The sequence below is a fragment of the Mauremys mutica genome, chromosome 3 (assembly GCF_020497125.1).
Source record: "Mauremys mutica isolate MM-2020 ecotype Southern chromosome 3, ASM2049712v1, whole genome shotgun sequence".
Lineage (NCBI taxonomy): Eukaryota > Metazoa > Chordata > Testudines > Geoemydidae > Mauremys > Mauremys mutica.
The window spans coordinates 46,023,151-46,043,262 of record NC_059074.1 but is presented as its reverse complement, the minus strand read 5'-3'; the positions used below and the strand labels follow the sequence as shown (position 1 = coordinate 46,043,262).

At 40.5% G+C, this 20,112-nt stretch overlaps 2 protein-coding genes across 12 annotated transcripts in view; one reads left to right on the top strand and one right to left on the bottom strand.

The window, feature by feature from the left end:
* MCPH1 (microcephalin 1) overlaps positions 1–20,112 on the bottom strand; it is a 220,576-nt gene that overhangs the window by 81,303 nt on the left and 119,161 nt on the right. For 5 of the 9 annotated variants that reach the window (XM_045008990.1, XM_045008988.1, XM_045008992.1 and 2 more), the window contains exon 13: positions 19,005–19,070. The exons of the other annotated variants lie outside the window; for them this stretch is intronic. In XM_045008990.1, coding sequence (XP_044864925.1) covers positions 19,005–19,070 — 66 coding nt within the window. The remainder of the gene's footprint in view (positions 1–19,004; positions 19,071–20,112) is intronic. 9 annotated transcript variants of the gene reach the window in all.
* Positions 1–20,112, top strand: part of ANGPT2 (angiopoietin 2) — a 76,958-nt gene that overhangs the window by 35,060 nt on the left and 21,786 nt on the right. For 2 of the 3 annotated variants that reach the window (XM_045008999.1, XM_045008997.1), the window contains 3 exons: positions 5,938–6,059; positions 11,050–11,282; positions 14,152–14,282. In XM_045008999.1, the coding sequence (XP_044864934.1) occupies positions 5,938–6,059; positions 11,050–11,282; positions 14,152–14,282 (486 nt within the window). The remainder of the gene's footprint in view (positions 1–5,937; positions 6,060–11,049; positions 11,283–14,151; positions 14,283–20,112) is intronic. The other variant, XM_045008998.1, reaches the window with a different exon arrangement.

Below are 20,112 nucleotides of genomic sequence, written 5' to 3'. Positions count from 1 at the left end.
TTCTTCGGATGCAGGCCAGTCCTCGCCCACAGACAACCTGCCAACCTGAAGCATATTCTCACCAGTAACTGCACACCGCACCATAGTAACTCTAACTCAGGAACCAATCCATGCAACAAATCTCGATGCCAACTCTGCCCGCATATCTACACCAGCGACACCATCACAGGACCTAAACCAGATCAGCCACACCATCACCGGTTCATTCACCTGCACGTCCACCAATGTTATATATGCCATCATATGCCAGCAATGCCCCTCTGCTATGTACATCGGCCAAACTGGACAGTCTCTAAGGAAAAGGATAAATGGACACAAATCAGATATTAGGAATGGCAATATACAAAAACCTGTAGGAGAACACTTCAACCTCCCTGGCCACACAATAGCAGATCTTAAGGTGGCCATCCTGCAGCAAAAAAACTTCAGGACCAGACTTCAAAGAGAAACTGCTGAGCTCCAGTTCATCTGTTCATCAGACACCATCAGCTCAGGATTAAACAAAGACTGTGAATGGCTTGCCAACTACAGAACCAGTTTCTCCTCTCTTGGTTTTCACTCAACTGCTAGAACAGGGCCTCATCCTCCCTGATTGAACTTGAACGTGCGGCCCCATAGGTAAGTTCTCCATTTTTTCAGTAGCCCAGACGCAAGCGCTTCTTTTTCAACTGCAGAATATTTTCTGTCAGCATTACTTAGTGTCCTTGAAGCAAATGCAACAGTCCTCTCTGTGTTGTCCTCATGAAGTCGTGTGAGGACAGCCCCAAGTCCATAATCAGAAGCATCAGCAGTTACAATTGTGGGCAACGCAGGAGTGAATAGTGCAAGTACTGGACTATGTACAATCAAGTCTTTCATCGTTTCGAAACTAACTTTTGCATCCGTTGTCCACACTAAGGTTGAACTTCTCTGTAGTAATTCTCGTAACGGTTCAATGATAGAAGCATAATTGGAAATGAATTTTGCATACCAGGAGGTAAGACCCAAGAAAGAATGTAAGGTTTGCAAATCTGTTGGAGGAGGAGCATTTGAAATTGCCAGGATATGATCTGGATCAGATTTTAGTCCAGCCTGTGAAATTGTATGCCCCAGAAAGGAGAGTTCAGTTTGTCTAACTTTGCATTTGGACCTATTGAGCTTGAGGCCTGCTTTGCTGATGCAGTTTAGTACAGACTGCAGGTTATTGTCATGCTCCTCAGTAGTATTTCCAAACATGATAATAACATCCAAATAGCACTGAACTCCAAGTTGATTCTTCAGAATAAATGACATTTTTTAGAAGGCACTTGGGGCTGATGCGAGACCATATGGAACACGTTTAAAACAAAATAGTCCCTCCTGTATAATAAATGCTGTGAGGTCTCTGCTATCTTCATGCAACATAACCTGGTGGTATGCGCTGTGCAAATCAAGAATAGAAAACACCTTTGCTCCACAGAGTTCTGCAAATACTTCTTCTGTGTGAGGAAGAGGATGGCTGTCAAACACAATAGCTTTATTTGGCTCCCTTAAGTCCACATAAAGGTGAATGCCTCCACCCTTCTTCTGCGTCACTAATATAGGTGAAACCCATTCTGAGGAGTTAATCTCTTCAATAATGTCCTTTTGAACAAGTTTTCTAAGTTCCTCTGAAACAGCTTCTCTGACTGAAAACGGTAAGCGCCATAATTTCTGTTGTACAGGCATCACATTATTCCGCATTTTAACTTCATGCAGAAACCCATAAGCACAGCCGAGTTTCTCCTCAACCTGGTGTTGGGTCCCAGCTGAAACTGGTGTGTGTACCACGAGAATGCTTTGCTGAGGAAGATCAATTCGTCCATTAACTACTATGAGATTTAAGGCAGCCAATAAATCTCTGCCAAGGATAGGAGTGCCTTTGTGGACAATGTAGAACTCTGCAGTTACACAGCAATCACCAAAAGTAACTATTGCTGGCAGGCAGCCATGTACTGGAATATGGTTTTTCAAATAGCACACCAACTGAAGTTTGGGTTCAGTAAGAGGCACATCTTTAAAGTAATGCAAATAGATGGAATCAGGTAGTATAGATATTGCTGAGCCAGTGTCCAACATTAGCTGAATAGAGCGTGATTTGCCTGAGGGTATGGCGGAAACGTTTACAGTGCACTTTAACTGTTCTGGAATATGTGCAGTAGTGGTTTTGTCCACGCTCAGCACAGTAACATCTGGTATTGTAACTGCATGCACCTGTTGATTGAACTGGCTACTGCGACATACTTTAGCAAAATGCCCAATCTTTTTGCAATGATTGCACTGAGCTACTTTTGCTGGACATCCTGTGTAGCTTGCAAGGTGTTGTGGGGATCCACAGTGAAAGCATGCTTTTACTGTATTTTGAATTTGCTGATTCAGTGGCTTTTCATTAGTTTTCCTCCTGCAATTGTTTGTCTGCAGCGATAGTGAACTTTTCTGCAAAGGAGTCACAGCCTGGACTGTGCCTCCTGTATCCCTGCTCATTATTTTGGCTTCAGCTGTAGCTCACTCAATCTGAGTAGCAATGGTTATCGCTTTTTCTAGTTTAAGTTGTGGTTCTAGAAGTAAGCGTTCTCTTACACGAAGCATGGTTGTTTTCTTAATGAGTTGGTCTCTAATCATCTCATCTGACATATTCCCAAAGTCACAAGTTATTATCAGACTCCTCAGGGAAGCAATATACTGCATTATAGTCTCCCCTAGTTTCTGCTCACACTGGCGAAATCTGTAGCAATTAGCTACTACATTCACTTTTGTCACAAAAAAGTTCTTTAATGCAGTGAGTGCAGTCTCATATTTATCATCTGCAAGAGGAAAAGTGTAAAAAATACGCTGCCCTTCTGCTCCAAGGCAGTGGATTAGCAGAGCACACTTTCTTACTTCAGACATCTCTGTAGCACTGATTGCAAGCAGATAAGTCTCAAACATATGGATCCAGGCAGTAAAAGCAATTGGAGGCTCACCTGGGCTTTGCAGAAAGGGTGCAGGTGGGTTCAGAGGCAGAAGATCCATCCTCATCGCCAAAATGTTGCATCAACCAGGCAAGGTACTAACAAACTTCAACAGGACTTTAAAAATAAAGTGGAAACCTCTTTACCAAGCTGCTGCTGCACCCTCTGTAACTCTCTGCCTCCTCAACTCCTCCCTCCTCCTTCCTGTTTCCTGTCCTTTCAGACTCCCAACAGCCAGTGATCCCAGTTCTAATAATTTCAAGCAACATCTATACACCACAATGTTATAGGTACATATTTATGATTTCACTGTGGGATGAATCATAAGAAGATTAAATGAGTGGAAGAAAGGCTGAGGAATTAGAGGAAACTACTGGAAAAAGTAAATGGCAATTTTTTTCTAGTTGACTTCAGTGTGAAAGTCCCACTTCAAGTATAGGTCTTTAAAAGAAACTGAGAAGTTCCCATACTGTAAGTGGAAAAACTTTTCAGAATTCCAGCACTGGTTTAAGGCTCAAAACAACTGTATCCACAAGTATGGTCACTACTGAATAACCACATACCTTTTTTTATCTCATTGCTATAGTTAAAAAAACAATTTAACAATTATTACCACACAATAAGTGATGCACATTTTTCAAAGTGAATTAATTTAAAGGTGTAGCATTAATTATTGCTCTAATTGAAAAGCATTTGTTCTGCTAGCAGCCAAATCTTCAAAAACTGATTTTTTTCTAAACACCTCAGCAAACAAACAGTTCTAAATTGTAGAGTAAGATATAGAAGGATAAATCCTGGATTGAAGTAAAATGGCATTGTGTATTTCATACCTTCTGTTACCATAGTAGGCAAATTCAGATATGTATTTCTATAGCAGATATTTAAAATGTTTAGCATTTATATTATGCTTCATATGTTCGAAGTACTGTACAAATATTAACTAAAAAATTCACAGCACATACTGCTATTTATAGATATTATCTGGTTATTTGGAAGAGGTAATTTGTCACCTACAGTATATATTTGTTTGAGCCTGCATGGTAAACTGATGGCTCCAGTCAGAAGCAAGTTAAATACATCTTTATGGCTTTATCACTAAGAACCACCATGAGATTCAAAGATCCCCATGTTTTTTCACTTGCTGAGAAAATATTTGTATCCACTCACAATAAAGTCTTTACAGAAATTACCCAATTAGGAAAAAGACTGTCACTGCAACTTTCTTTCTCTGAAATTACTGTTCAGTAGGTTAAAAGCTTAATTAATAGCAGAAGGAGATTAACCAAACAATTGCTCTCTCAAGGACACTCATTCTTTGGCAATAATTCTCAATTACACTTAAGTGTGAAATCATGTCCTGAATGACTGTTTAACATGAAGGATGTGAGTAATCAATTCTTCCTGTCAACTAAAGCCAAATCCTGATGAACTAAAAAAGCTATTCTAAACCAGAAACCTGACATTGTCTAGAGAACACACACAAGAATGTAACATAACAAAGCAAAACTGATCTTCCACGCCACATCACAATACTATTGTTTTTTTTCAGTGGTAGATGTAATTCTGAATAAAAAGGAACTTTTATAAGGAAATGGTTTACTAAAACTGAAACCATGGAATGAGTCTATTAAAAATTTGGTCACATGGTAAACAGTTCAATCCAAATGATGTTTTTCACTTCTAGACACCTGTGACATTCTGGTCCCACTGAAGTCAAAGGCAATATTCCCAAGGACTTCAGCATGGCCAGGATATGACCACCCATATTAAAAGAAAATGCTTTATATATTCACACCAGATTGGGAAAAATCTTACATAGGAAATTATTCTTTAAAGAACAAATACAATAAATACTACTGAGGGAATTCTGACTCCCAACATTTTAAATTCTGCACCTAAAAATTCTGCAGGGGATCTAGGTGAAGGTGGTCGGGGCTCTGCGGGGGGGTCTGGGTGTGGGGTCCAAGTGCTGGAGGAGTGGGACTTGATGGGGTGGGGGTCCAGGTGCAGCTGGTTGGGGATCAGCGGGGTGAGGGGCTTGGAGGGGTCCAGGTATAGCAGGGTAGGGTTTGTCAGGGTAAGGGTTTGATGGGCCTGTGTAGCGGGGGAGCCCCAGCTGCTGCTGAGGGGACACCACATGCCTGGCTCCCACTTCCCCCACGATTCCCCTATCCCTTTTTCTTCTCCATCTCACTCCCATATTCCCCTCCCCCTGCCCTCTTCCCCCTCCTTCTTTCATTCCCCCGTGGGCACTCACTGATGCACAGAATAGAAAATAGGAAGGCTCCCAACACACAGAAGGGGATCACGACTGGCACTAGGACCAAGGAGGCGGCATTCAGCTGCAGAGCCAGTGGCAGAATGGGGGAGGGGGAGAGGAGCAGGCACACTGTAGCCCCTGTGCCCCCCTCCCCCATGCCTCGCCCCCCCCCCCAAATGCGCCCATGGTCGCCTCCTGCCCAAGCTGCTTTCTTCAGGGAAACACAGGAAATCTGCAGGGGACAGGGGTGTTTTCTGCAGGCATGCAGTCACTCTGAATCCTCCCAAGAGTAAACAAATTTCAAATACTGATTCTCATCTACCTCATTAGAAAGCTAATGGACAAAGTAATTTTGAAACACTGAATCACAAATGTGGTTTATAAAACCACCACTGAAACATTCCTCAGGATAAAGATAAGTGGAAATATAAATTATGATGCATTTTTTTAATGGTCAAACAAAAAACTACAGTAATTCTGAGCATTTTCCATTATAACCATAATTAATGTATTTATGCCCAAATCAGTGTGTGTGTATATATATATATATATACATATATATGCATGCACATGTACAGAGTATCTGACAAAAATACATATTTTTATTTTATTTTCTACATGTAATAACTAGTGACTCTAGAATAGGATTAAATTATAACTAGACAAAAAAAACTTAGCTTGGGTTTTCAAAGTTGCTTATTTATTTATTTATTTATTTATTTTATTTAGGTATTAAATCAGACAACAAGACTTGAACTTCAGCTTCTGGAACATTCTCTTTCCACCAACAAATTAGAAAGGCAGATTTCAGATCAAACCAATGAAATAACTAAGTTGCAAGAAAAAAACAGGTAAGATAGCTCTTCCTCTCCAGCATGCTAGATTGTCCTTTTACCGGTAATATTGTTTTTCTGCATGAAAACATTTCTCTTCCAAAATGATACCTCAGCGGTTGTGCCCGACTTAGAGAACCTTTACTCAATTAAGAAATAATAAGGGGAAATCCTTTTTTTTAGTAAGCATAAAATAATAAAGCTGGAATGAGATGAGCAGAGCAAAAAAAAACCTACTGGAACCTCTGTATTCTCTAACTTATATAAATTGTCATTGTGGTATTATTGCCTAAATTAAGTCTCAAGCTAACTATTCTACCACTTTTCTTCTGAAACAGTAATTTTTAGAAAACATCTACTAAAACATTCTCAAAAGAAAAATGATGTAAAAACTGAAATTTCCAGAACCCTCTAATTTTATAAATGATTAGCTTTGTTCATGAATTCTTGCTCCTCAAAAGCGTAAATGTATTACTGTAAATACAAACCCTCAGTTTTGCATTGCCTTTGTATACAACTATTAGTATTAGCTACACATTTATTCTGCAATGTTAAAAGATTAATGTTGGATAACTGATTTGTTTCAGTAGTGATTTCCGCTCTGTGTACTACAAAAGTGTTCTTAAATACAACATTTTTAGTTTGATTGTTATGTTTTCCCGTGATCAATAAAGGAAATACCATTGTGTGCAATGAAGCCATAAATGTGCAAAAGCTCAGACATCTTCTTTAGGACTAAAATAAAAGCACTACCAGGATTAACATAAAAACAGACCAGGACACACCAACTGAAAGTGGCACCTGACCCTGCCAGAACAACAAATAAAAACATAAGAACGGCCATACTGGGTCAGACCAAAGGTCTATCTAGCCCAGTATCCTGTCTACCGACAGTGGCCAATGCCAGGTACCCCAGAGGGAGTGAACCTAACAGGTAATGATCATGTGATCTCTCTCCTGCCATCCATCTCCACCCTCTGACAAACAGAGGCTAGGGACACCATTCCTTACCCATCCTGGCTAATAGCCAATAATGGACTTAACCTCCATGAATTTATCCAGTTCTCTTTTAAACACTGTTATAGTCCTAGACTTCACAACCGCCTCAGGCAAGGAGTTCCACAAGTTGACTGTGTGCTGTGTGAAGAAGAACTTCCTTTTATTTGTTTTAAACCTGCTGCCCATTAATGTCATTTGGTGCCCCCTAGTTCTTGTATTATGGGAATAAGTAAATAACTTTTCCTTATCTACTTTCTCCACATCACTCATGATTTTCTATACCTCTATCATATCCCCCCTTAGTCTCCTCTTTTCCAAGCTGAAAAGTCCTAGCCTCTTTAATCTCTCCTCATATGGGACTTGTTCCAAACCCCTAATCATTTTAGTTGCCCTTCTCTGAACCTTTTCTAGTGCCAGTATATCTTTTTTGAGATGAGGAGACCACAACTGTATGCAGTATTGAAGATGTGGGCGTACCATCGATTTATATTAGGGCATTAATATATTCTCCGAATTATTCTCTATCCCCTTTTTAATGATTCCTAACATCCTGTTTGCTTTTTTGACTGCCTCTGCACACTGCGTGGATGTCTTCAGAGAACTATCCATGATGACTCCAAGATCTTTTTCCTGATTCGCTGTAGCTAAATTAGCCCCCATCATATTGTATGTATAGTTGGGGTTATTTTTTCCAATGTGCATTATCTGCACATTGGAAAAAATCTGCAGCTATCCCTCCACTGCTACAATGATCAATACCCCCACAATACCGCCTTTCATAATCCAGGGGTCATACGCATGCCTATTATATGTGATATACCTCATTCAGTGCACTAAATGCCCCAATGACTATGGGTGAAACCAGATAATCACTAAGCCCTCGAATGAACTCACATAGGGAAGTGATAAAAGACAAAAGCACCATATCACCTACTAGTGAACATTTTTCACAAAGCAATCACTCTATATCTGACCTCTCAGTCCTCATCCTCAAAGGAACCCTGCACAACACCTTCAAAAGACGAGCCAGGGAGCTTAAATTAATAACTTTGCTAGTTATGGTTTATTACAACAATCTGTAACCCACTTTTTGTCCTATGATTACAGTGGTGTGAATGGCCACTTCACCTTCAATGGTCCCTTAGAATATGTGCTAACTACTCATGCTAAACTATATGTTCGACCTATTTAGCTATAACACTGAGTATCTTTCCCAGACCTCAGAAAGAGCTCTGTGTAGCTCAAAACCTTATCTCTCTTACCAACAGAAGTTGGTCCAATAAAAGATATTACCCAGCGTTCTCCCAAATATCCTGGGACTGACAACACTACAACACTGCATATAAAAACATTGTCACACACCCCCAATCTATTGCCTGCTCACTTTCTGTCATACCTCTATCTTTCTCTCTGAAAGTTATTTAGAAAGGACTTGAAATGGGCTCAGCAATGGATTTTAATGCCATTGTTGTCATGTCATGACAGTTCTCATAATGAATACACAGCGTCCTTTGTCAGAATGATATATTACTTTAGAGACAAGGTAGCCAACAACTAATGAATGGACTGGCACACATATAAGACGACAGGCAGAGGGCCATCTTATCAGCCTTGTTTTTACTGCGTGGCCTGCGGAGCCTATTGGCCCAGGAGGGCCCTAAAGCATCAGCTCTGAGCTCACTGCAGGGCCAGGACACACAAGCTTGGCTGCACCTTCTCCCTACCAGCCAGCCTAAATATAAAGGGCACAGCCAAGTAAAGATGTCTAGGTTTAAAAGAACTTAACCTATGTCAGACAGGAAACCACATCTTGGTTAAACAATCCTTGGGAAGTCACATGTGAAAAGAGGTTGTTCTCGTAAACTTTTCAAAAGTGCCTAAGTGACTTAAACGCCTAAGTCTCATCATCAAAAATGACTAGACGTTTAGCAGCCTGAGTCCCACTGACTTGCAGTGAGACATAGGGATGGTCTACACTGGGAATTTACAGTAGCATAGCTGTATCTATCAGGGGTCTGAAAAATCCACACACCTGAGAGATGCAGCTATGCCAAACTGAACCCTGATGTAGACAGCACTAGTGCTGCTGTAGCAGTTTAAGTGTAGACATATCATGTTTTGTTTACCATGCTTAATTTACATGAGAGACAGGGATAGGCGAATATGCACTATGGGTCTGGCAGAAAACCTGCATGCTAACTCTGCTTTGAAGGCCGGGTCCTGTTCTCGAAGGGCACTGTGACATCCACCATGATAATCTTCTTCCGGTACTCATTGGTGATGACGATGTCTGGTCACAGTTGGCTGTTAGTTGCGCGGATGGAGGAGTTCACAGCAACCTTCCCTACAGGTGGTGCGTTGGCTCTGATCAGACGATCTTGGATAGTGTTGTGTCACAGCTGCCAGGCTCTGGAATGGGGCTTGCAGCTACTTACTATCCAGCCTAACCCAATCAAACCTTGTCTCATCTCGGCTTAAAGAAAAGTTGTGTTATTGTCTGTTAGCACAGGGCTATCCAGGTGCAGAGTCAGATCACTGCTAAAGATTACTGCTACCATTTCTAATCCATTATATTGGGGAGGAGATGATCCTATTCAGGCCCCAGGCTCCCAACGACTCCATTTGCTGAAAGCTAGAATTAAAATCCAGCCATTATCCTTGCCCTCTTCCATATCCAATGGTTGCCCAGCAAAGGTGCCATAGCTTTTGCTTAACTAGCTTCATTTACCACATTGTCATATTAATCATCTCTGAAGGATGTTATCGGGGGACAAAACTAGTTTCTAATATGAACAACGCATAACTGTCAAACCTCAGAAGTTTATTTTAGTTTCAAATAGTAAACAATTTGGAGATGAATCTAAAAGTAGCAATAGCAGAATACTTTAGTCTACATCAAAACCATATTTTTCAACGAGAAAAAAAGGTTGGACAGACATGTTTTGACATTTGTGTTTGCTGCCATGTTATATTTGTGTTTGCTCCCTGAAGACTTTATATACCAGCTATCTACAAACAAGAATCTTTATCCAATGGGAGCAAAGTAAATATTCAATTTTAAAATGTCACTATAGTTTTTGACTACAGTTACCAGACCTGAGATCACCACAGCATTACTGAAACATGTCAGAATGATCTGAATACTGGAAGTATTATTTCTTAACTTTCCAGCATTCAGTTTATCCCTTAATAAATAAACAAACAAACAAACCAAACCAAACCCCAAACTCTTATGTTTTAAATAAACACTATGAAATATTTGATCAACATCAGAGAAAGTTACATCCTTTTAATCTTCTCCCTCTCCAATTCTGGAAAAGGCAACAAGCACACTTTCAGTAATTATATATTCATAGCTTTTCCAGCTACAACAATCAGATCTAATTTCTATTTGTTGAGGCCAAAGAAATATTTTATTAAAAAACTGGAGAGAAAATAGGAAGTTGAATAGGTTTGATCTTTAAATGTGTCACTTATTCTAATGATAAAGGTCTCTGAGGCTAGCTTTTCCTTAAATTACTGAAGAGAAAAGTAGTATTATTCAAGGCACTTGAATAACCATAAATAATAGTTACTCTAGGTTTAAATCAGTTTCATGTCTGATTCTCCTACTACCCTCAAGAGAGATTGTTTTCCTTTCAAGTCCAGAAAGGAAAATTATATTTTTCCCTTCATACTACTGAAGTATCGTGGAAAACATAAGAGTCATTATGGTGTATGAACTGGCAATACTGAGCATACTATACAATGGCCAAAAAGACGTTCATTTATTTGACTAATAGAACAGATTAAAGTTACGTAATGCATCAAACAAAGCGTATGTCAACTAAATACAGTTCACGGTGTTCTGCATGACACTGCGTGTATAACATTCTCTGCAGAATCCGGTTAGAAAAAGTCAGAGTAAAAATATGTTAAGATGGAAAATAACTTCTATAACAGGCTTAATAGTCTTCAGCTAAAAACCACAGAAATGCTGAATTGACCCTAATTATATTCTTTTTATTAGCTTTCTAGAAAAAAAAGTCCTTGATATGGAAGACAAGCATACACTTCAGCTACAATCAATCAAAGATGAAAAAGATCAACTTCAAGTACTAGTATCCAGACAAAATTCTATAATAGAAGAACTAGAGAAACAGTTAGTCACTGCTACGGTAAACAATTCAGTTATGCAAAAACAGCAACATGATCTGATGGAGACGGTTCACAACTTGCTTACTATGATAGCTACACCAAACTGTAAGTGAAGTATAAACACTATTATATCAGCTGAATAGTACTCACTAACTTTGTGTATCCTTACATGTTCTATCTTCTCCCCACCTTAGCATCTCAAAACTGCATTTATGTATTGTATTGTCAAAGTCCTGCATCAATGAAGTGTTTGACTTGCTATAATATTTAAGACTTATCCTGAAGAGGTAAGCCCATTAGTCACAACCTTACCCTCTCTCCTCCCCTCTCCCCAAAACCCCCCTAAACCAAAACAAATATCCCATACATTTGTTTTCAACAATATCTTGTTTAGTTATATTGATTTGCTTTGCCAGACCAGTTCCCAGTAGGCATCCCTGTTGAGTTTGACAAGTGTCACATGGTCTCAACATGGCACAAACATCTGGCAGCCTTGTCAAACAACCCTCGTCCAAGCTGGATTCTTGCACATCCAGCTGGGCTGCCAGCAGGGTTTGTAGTTTCTTTTCCTGAGGACAACTGTGGGCACAGGCTTTGTGGGCACTGGCTTTGTTGGCACCGTAACCTCTCTGTCTCCTCCTTTCAGTTCTCCAGGTTTGAGCAAGGAAGGGAACAGCCAGCTGAAGATGAGGGGTTCAATATTAGCCCAAGGCTCCCTCAAGCAAGACCCCAACCCACAGACAGCATGCATCTACACCCCCGACAACTCCACCTAGACCTCCCGACCCCTCAGCACTCGAATCCCTCAGCCCCACTCATCTATGCTAACCATAGCTGGCAAGATGTGTGTGCTCCATGTCCAACCCTACCGGTATTTGGGGATGGGTGCATTGACCAGATGCTGAAATTTATGGCTATATGCAAATTATTTCCAAGACAGACTATAGAATCTTTGTTCTTTAGGTTGACAGGGGCTGGGAATACAGTGCAGCATGCATAGCCTCTAAATTTATGCTGTCTGAAGTTACCACACACAGTTTAAAACAAGTGTTTTCAGTACAATTGAAAGTACAGTGTGGATTACTTCAGTATTCTCAATTCAGCAATCTCCACAGAACCCAAATTTGCTTATAACTTTTAGCTACCATAAATAGTTTGAGCCTACACTTTTACCTATGTAAAAAGTTGCAGCTCAAAAAGAATTTCCAGTGCATTCTAAATATTTATTGTTAAATTAAAATTAAAACTGTTTAAGAGTATTTTCTTTTATTATTGAAAGTAAAAGAGTTTAAAAATCTAACCTTATTTTTCACATTTTTACACTGTGTTTCTCTATCTAAGCTGACTGCAATATAGAAAGTAATGAAAACAGTCTAGTTTAGTTGATTTGTAGTAATTTCTCTTTGCATTTCTCAAGCACTAGGCACAATGCTTCAAAGTCTGATTGCAAATACAAGCAACTAATTTTTAAATAAGAAAAACATTTTTCAAAAAACAATCTTGAAGACGTATCTATGATTGTCAATTTTTTAAAGAAACCAAACCCCAAACTTTAGCCCTATAGCACCTGATAGTATCTCATTGAATACCATTCCTGAAGCTGTAAACATTCCTGCTGATGTTATCTGTTATGCTCGTGAACAAATAAGTAAACAAGTCAAAGTCGTGTTGGCTACAGAACCATGAAACCTGGAGCGGAAAAAATAATGACTGCCAACAAGACAAAATCAACAGGGAAAGCTTCTAAGCTAGCTTACAAACAATAGAGTGTGGAAAAGCAATTATAAAGTTGAATGTGTTCTTTTTATATTTGCGGTAAACTAACTATGTAAGCAGGTAAACTGATAAACAAGCTGAAAAGAATAAAAAATAATGCTAGTATTATTTACACACATTTACAGGTGGCTTATCATTGTAGTGTGTGGCCACATTCCTCTCTGAATCAAAAATAGGGAACATATACTCTACTGCCCCAACACAGTATCCACCCCAAAACGATCAAATATAGATATCAGCTAGTTGACTAAATGCCAGGAAATTCCAAACACTCTATCAACAAACAAGAAGATACATTTTAGATTGTGTTTTAAAACATGGCCAGGCGTAGGCACAGATGTAATTTTTTTTTTTTACATCAACAAATTCCAGAACTGAGGAACCCTCACTGAGAATGCCCCGAGCTTCACCCTTGAACACACAGAAGCGGTCACGCTGAGTGCAGAGACTGTATGTTGCATACTATCTGAAACTTCTGACTGGCAGTTATGGGTAACCCCAGATATATGTATACTATGGAGAGACCCATCTCTGCAAGCAAAGGACATACTGCGGTACTGGCTAAGAGGCTATGTTTTTGAACTCTAATTCATCAGAAAGAACATAGTTTCTGGTGTAGACCAGCTCCATTTGCCCCCATCAAAAAGATACTGTACTAACTGATTTCAGTTTAAGAAAAAGCTCGTTTATGATTCAGACATCTTGCTGACCTGAAGACATTGGCTCACTTATAAGATCACCACAAAGGCATCTTTATATTTATATAAGGAATAATATGAAAGGATGTACATATAGTTGTACAGATATCTTTGTACATGTTAGTAATCAGTTTGTAATACAGATAGCATCAAATTCTCTAAAGAAAGTTGAAACTGCTAAACTGAAGGAAAAAATATGCCTATGTTATTCTATTCAAGCATGCAAATAGGTATAAAGGAATTGATACTTATCAAGCAGTTATGTTTGTATCTGAATATGAAAAAGCAAAATATCACTAGCGTGTTAAGCTAATTTCCTCTGAAATTAGGGCAGGGCAGAACCCTACTTCAGGACTGCAAAGTCAATATACTGTTACTTCATTACATCATTAGTTACTATTACATCATGGTAACCTTCTCTCAGAAAAGAACTTGAGCTCAGAGCTATTTATCTATTTTTCTATTCTTATATCCCTTCAATGTCTTTATTTCATTTTTAGCAGCCAAGAACAACTTTGTGGCTAAAGAAGAACAAATCCGTTTCAAAGACTGTGCCGAAGCATTCAAATCAGGACTTACAACCAGTGGAATCTACACCATAACAGTTCCTAATAGTGCAGAAGAAAAAAAGGTAGTGTGTTCCCCAAAGCCTGTAACTCTAATTGTGCAGTACCAAATTAACTGTTAAGAAGATTAATTTATCTAGCAAATAAGATATTTTAAATCCAAATTGGGTAACCAGTCTTTTAAACTAATATTTTCTTCACGTTTGCTAATGGCAGCTTATCACTCCTCCATATGGAAATTACTTCAGCTGAATTATGGTACTTCGTTTGAACTCTGGAAAAAAAGCACTTCAAGTGAAATCTTGGCCGCACTGAAACAAATGGGAGTTTTACCATTGACTTCAGAGGGGCCAGGATTTCACCCCTCATTTCCACATGAACAGTACAGAACTAAACTAATGCTACTGATACTGTAAGGTTCTGCCTCAACATCTCTCTGTTACATACACAACAAAACACTCTGTATATGCAAACAGAAAAAGTAAAAGGTCTGGTCTACACTAACCCTTATTCTCTGGAAACAAAAACAAACAAAACCCACCCAAAAAAATGTACCCTTAATAACACTGGTGGGGCTACCCAGGAGGTAAAAGAATGCTAGTGTAGACAAACTACAGTAGAATCTCAGAGTTATGAACACCTCGGGAATAGAGGTTGTCCATAACTCTGAAATGGTCCATAACTCTGAACAAGACCTTATGGACTTCAGCCGGGGGGACCAAGGGAGAGTTGGGGCTGCAGCCGCAGGGCGCAGTTGGGGCTTCTGCCCCTAGGGGCCCACCAGGACTCCTGGTGGGGGGGGTTCAGGGCTTCTGCCCCCTGGAAGCACCAGGGATGGGGCTTCAGCCCCGCAGCTCCATTCCTGGCTTCAGCTGGGTAGTGGGGGCGCTGCATATCTGGGCTTTAGTTACGGGGGGGAGTGCTGGGGCTGAAACCAGTGCTCCCCGCATAGCTAAAGCCCAAGCCCCCGAACCGCCACGGAGCTGAAACTGGGAGTGGAGGCGCGGTGCTGAAGCCCTGATCCCCAACGCGCTCCCACTCCCACACTGAAACTGGGAACAGATCCACAGAGCTGAAGCCACAAGCCCCAGCGCTCCGCCCGGTTTAAAGCCCTGGACACCGGTGCTCCCAAGGGTCAGAAGCCCCGAGCCCCCACATCCGCCCAGAGCCCTGACTCCCACACGCCTGCAGCTGCAGCCCCAACCCCCCAGTGGCTGAAGCCCCAAGGCAGTACAGTATTTGCTATGTGCGTGCGCGCACGCTAAGGCCTGATTGAGGACTTTTGGTTTCACTGGGTGTCTGGTAGACACTGGTGTGAACTCTGGTCTTCGTATCTTTGAGGTTCTACTGTACTGATGTTTTACTAACATAACTTCCACTAACTGTGCTGCAACAGTTAAAATCACTGTATGTATCAGCACACAGCTGTATAACACAACAGGGCTAGCTGCCTCTTCAAATGTACCTGGATCGAACAAGGACAGCAGGCCAGTATAAGCAACCTAAGTTCCCTGTAAGCTGCACGGCTGTGCAGCAGCCTATTTAGCACCATTCAGGTGCTCAAGGAACCCACCCAGGGACCTGCCACTGGGTGCCCCTCCCCCGACCCCCACCTAGCCCAGCCCCACCTAGCCCAGCCCCCAACCTGCTGCCGGAGAGGCACCTCTACCCCGGCCCCAACTCAGCCTGTGGACTGGACCTGCCGTGGCTGGAGCAGCCCAGACCCAGTCGTGGCTGGGGCGGCCCTCCCCTGGCCCGGAGCTGCTGGGGCTGGGGCACCTATCCCAGCCCCAGAGCTCCCATGGTGGAGAGAGGCACCTCTTCCCCACCCAAGCCCAGGTCCTGCTGAGGGGAGTCCTCTCTCCCCGCCGTAGCCCCCCCTGCAGCCCAAACCCCTCATCTCCAGCCTCACCCCAGAGCCCACACCCCCTGCACCCAACCCTCTGCCCCAGCCCTGAGCCCTTCATTCCTGGCCTCACCCCAGACCCACACCCGCAGCCAGAGCCCTCACACCCCTGCCCCCCAACCCTCTGCCCCAGCTCTGAGCCCCCTCCCACACTCCAAACCTCTAGGCCCCACCCCCACCCATGCATTTTGTTATGTGCACCAATATGAAGGTGATGTGAAGGAAAAATTAGAGGGAACACTGTAGGCAACTGGAGCATACTTGCTGTAAATACCTCCTCGATTTAGCAGCACCTGCCAGTTCACCAACAGGACTCTCCAACACAATCTTAGGACCATAAATCCTTTGCCAATAAAGGAAAGCCCAATAAACCATTGATGCTTGTCAGTGGTTGAGGATGGGGTGGGGCATGGGAAGGGAAGGAAGGCAGGCCTTGCAGTCTTTGTCCCTTTACACAGACCACAGTTCCCTCCAGCCCAGCCCTCTCAGATGGAGAAAGGCCTAGCAGTTACGCCTCTTTGGCAGTCTACCCTACTCTAAGAAACTGGATGTGGGAGAGTAAATGTAAGTGGCTGCAGGGTGCTGTAGGCAGGCAGAAGCTGCTCAACATGGATGAACACACTCATTGGGGCTCAGCCAGTCCAGCTGTGCAGTCAGTGAGGCCTTGTCTACCTAAGAAAACTGCACTAGTTTAACTAAAATATATGACTTTAAACTGAGGCTATGTCTACACTACAAAAAGGTGTTTTCTAAATTCAGATTAGCTAACTCATGTGAGCTAATTTGGGTTAAAATAGCAGTGAAGACATCACCACATCCCTTAAATTTGAGCTGCTAACCTGAGTTAAAAGGTAAGTTGCCATGTCTGACCCAAATTAGCTAATGCAAGTTAAGAACACACCTTTCTGTAGTGTAGACATACTGTTAGTTAAGTCGGTGCAAACCACAGCGTGGATACATTTATTTTGGTTTAAACCAGGCTTATTTCAGTTTATTTTAAATAGATTAGGAATCTGGGGTCGTGCACCAGTTTAATTTAAATCAGTTTCCAAAATCAATTTTAAATCAGTGCAACTGAGTGGGGAGGGATAGCTCAGTGGTTTGAGCACTGGCCTGCTAAACCCAAGATTGTGAGTTCAATCCTTGAGGGGGCCACTTAGGGATCTAGGGCAAAATCAGTACTTGGTCCTGCTAGTGAAGGCAGGGGGCTGGACTCAATGACCCTTCGGAGTCCCTTCCAGTTCTAGGAGATGGGTATCTCTCCATTATATAAAATAACTTCCTCATCTAGACAAGCCCTGAGGGAGGGGTTCTAAAATGGCTCTAAGGATGACTGGCAGAGAAGCAGCTGTGTGGGCTCTGCAGCTTGCAGACAGTTCTGGCAAGAACCACAAGTGCAAGCAGGTCTAGGGATGTGGCAGTATGGTGGAAAAACCCTACAAAACCTGATCAAAATGCAACTGTGTGAAATGTGGGGCACTTGAGAGAGGTACCAGAGTCAGTTAAGGCCACTGTATGAAGACAGGATACTGGGCTAGACGGACCTTTGGTCTGACCCAGTAGGGCCATTCTTGTAAGGACAACAGAATTAGGAAGACAGATAATGCGTGAGTGCAGAGCCAAAGAAAACCTGCAAAACAAAATAAAAATTCAATGAGCATCCACAGGAGTGATGCTGGATTAATGAATATTTTTGTGTTTTGAGTTTCCAAGGCAACATTAGGAGTTATTGTGGTATGCTCTTAAGTCCTTTTTTGGCAAATATTTAGACAATGGCAATTGATTGTGTGTTATATGATTGCACTAATTACTTCAACACTCCTTCCAATATCTCTCAAATCTCCCTTCAGCCTCTGGATGGAACTTGGCAGCTTTACATATTTTATATCCTCATCTGATTTTTATACACCACAATTTAATAGTGTCTTGGAAAAAAACCATCACGGTCAATTGGTGGACAAGCTGACAATTTGAAAGCACTTGACTGACAGCACAAGTTTAATTTTCAGACTTGCTGCAACAGCACGAGTCCTTTAGGATTTAATCTTGCTGCCATATATTTACAAAGGGAAAAAATATCTAATGAATTCTCATAGCTTTTTTCTATAGTGCATATGGTATTTACAAAAATATTATCAGAAAGCGTACAAAATGAAAGATTAAAAAAGAAGATGTTTCGAGACACTAATATGTCAATTGATATATCTATCTTACAAGGAAAATTAAGAAACATGAGATTCCACTACTGTAATGAAATGAGGGGTAGGGTTGGCATGTTTAAGATACCTAAAGGCAAAGGAAGTTTGCATTCACAACTTCAAATGTTAAAATAGATGCAAACCACTGAATATGTAAGCACTGGACTACAGCAGTCAGATATTACAGTAAAAGTAAAATTATGGAGACTATGAACAGCTGTTGTGGTCCCATTTTTTTGCCTTTGGTCTTGACTCCACCTTCAAATATAATATATGGGATCATGACTATGTAGCTTGTAAAAACATGTGCCTGTTAACAGTACAAGAGAGAACTGATTTATGACCATCAGAGAGTTTAATATGGCTTAAATTCAAAAACATTTTAAGTAACTTCTGCATTGTTTCCAGTGTAAGTATTCATAGCATGATTCACCTGTTTCTTAAAAAAAAAAAACAAAAAAAAACTTCTGAAACTGTGTAAAAATAGTCAAAATATACCACCCTTGTGATTAATTACAATCAAACTCTTTAGAATACAAAATGTACTTGACTGTAAAATATTTGCAGGGCTCATATTTTAATATTTAGTTTTGCAATAAATATTTGAACAGAAAGACCTAAGATACTTTGAAGATTTTGAAAACGGGGTAATTAGCTATGTTAAAAATGAAAAATAAATTCACCTTGTGTACTGCAGATGGGGAAAAAGACATATTCTTACTGCTCGGTGGTGGGCAGATGAATGTTTGCTAGAACAGAGAAATATTTTATATGAGACATCTGCAGAATTTAAGTAAATTATTCTATTTTATGTGATGTAAAATCCCACTGTTTGAGAATATTTTAATCTTGTTAGAACTATTTGTTTAATCCTATTTTAAGGAGTTTATAAAACTTTAAAACAAACACCAGTGGAACTGAAGTTTAGTCCAAGCTCTCAGGCCATAAGGAAATTGTAAAATTAGGTCCATGTAAATTAATATCCTGCCTCTGACATTGGCTATACCTCATGATTCAGAGGAAGGTGAACAAATTCTTTATAATGTACCAGGTAAATTATGCAATGCTTTACATACACATACAAATTCTTTCCTGACCCCTTCAATGATTAACTCAGTCTGATGAATAAGCCTTGATGTCTCTGCCATATCAACATCTTAACTTGGGTAGCTGCTTAATAAACTTATTTACACCCATTTTAAAATCCAGCCATGGTATTTGTCTCAATTGCCTCTTATGGTAATGAATTTTACCTATGCATTATAAGTTACATAAATCAACTTTTACTGATTTTAAATTTGACTGATCAGTTTTTACCATACCTTTCATAATTTTTAATGCTCCAACTTTTCCTTTTCAAAAGAAATAATCCTAGTCTTTACTACATATTATATGTATGCTGTACCAAATCATTAACTATAAAATAGAGATGAATCAAAAACAACAGGCTTTGGGTATAATAGAACCGCTCAACTGAATGTAACTCTTATTTACCAATAATGTTAAATAATAAGGTTGCTGCCTTCAATTTAATCCTACTCATATGATATACTCTAAATAGCTCAAATTTGTCCCTAGTCCAACTCATTTTCTTCCTCTCTTTAGCCTTCCCAACAAGTTTAATAGCATGACATAAGACTATCCTATCTTAAACATACACCCCATCACTAATCTTTTCTGCTTTGGATATCCTACATCCTAAGATCAATTGATAAAACCTCTTTCCAGTACTTCATATTAGCACTCTTAGAGCTTCCTCCTTGGAAGGTGGTACAATGAACCAGTACGCAT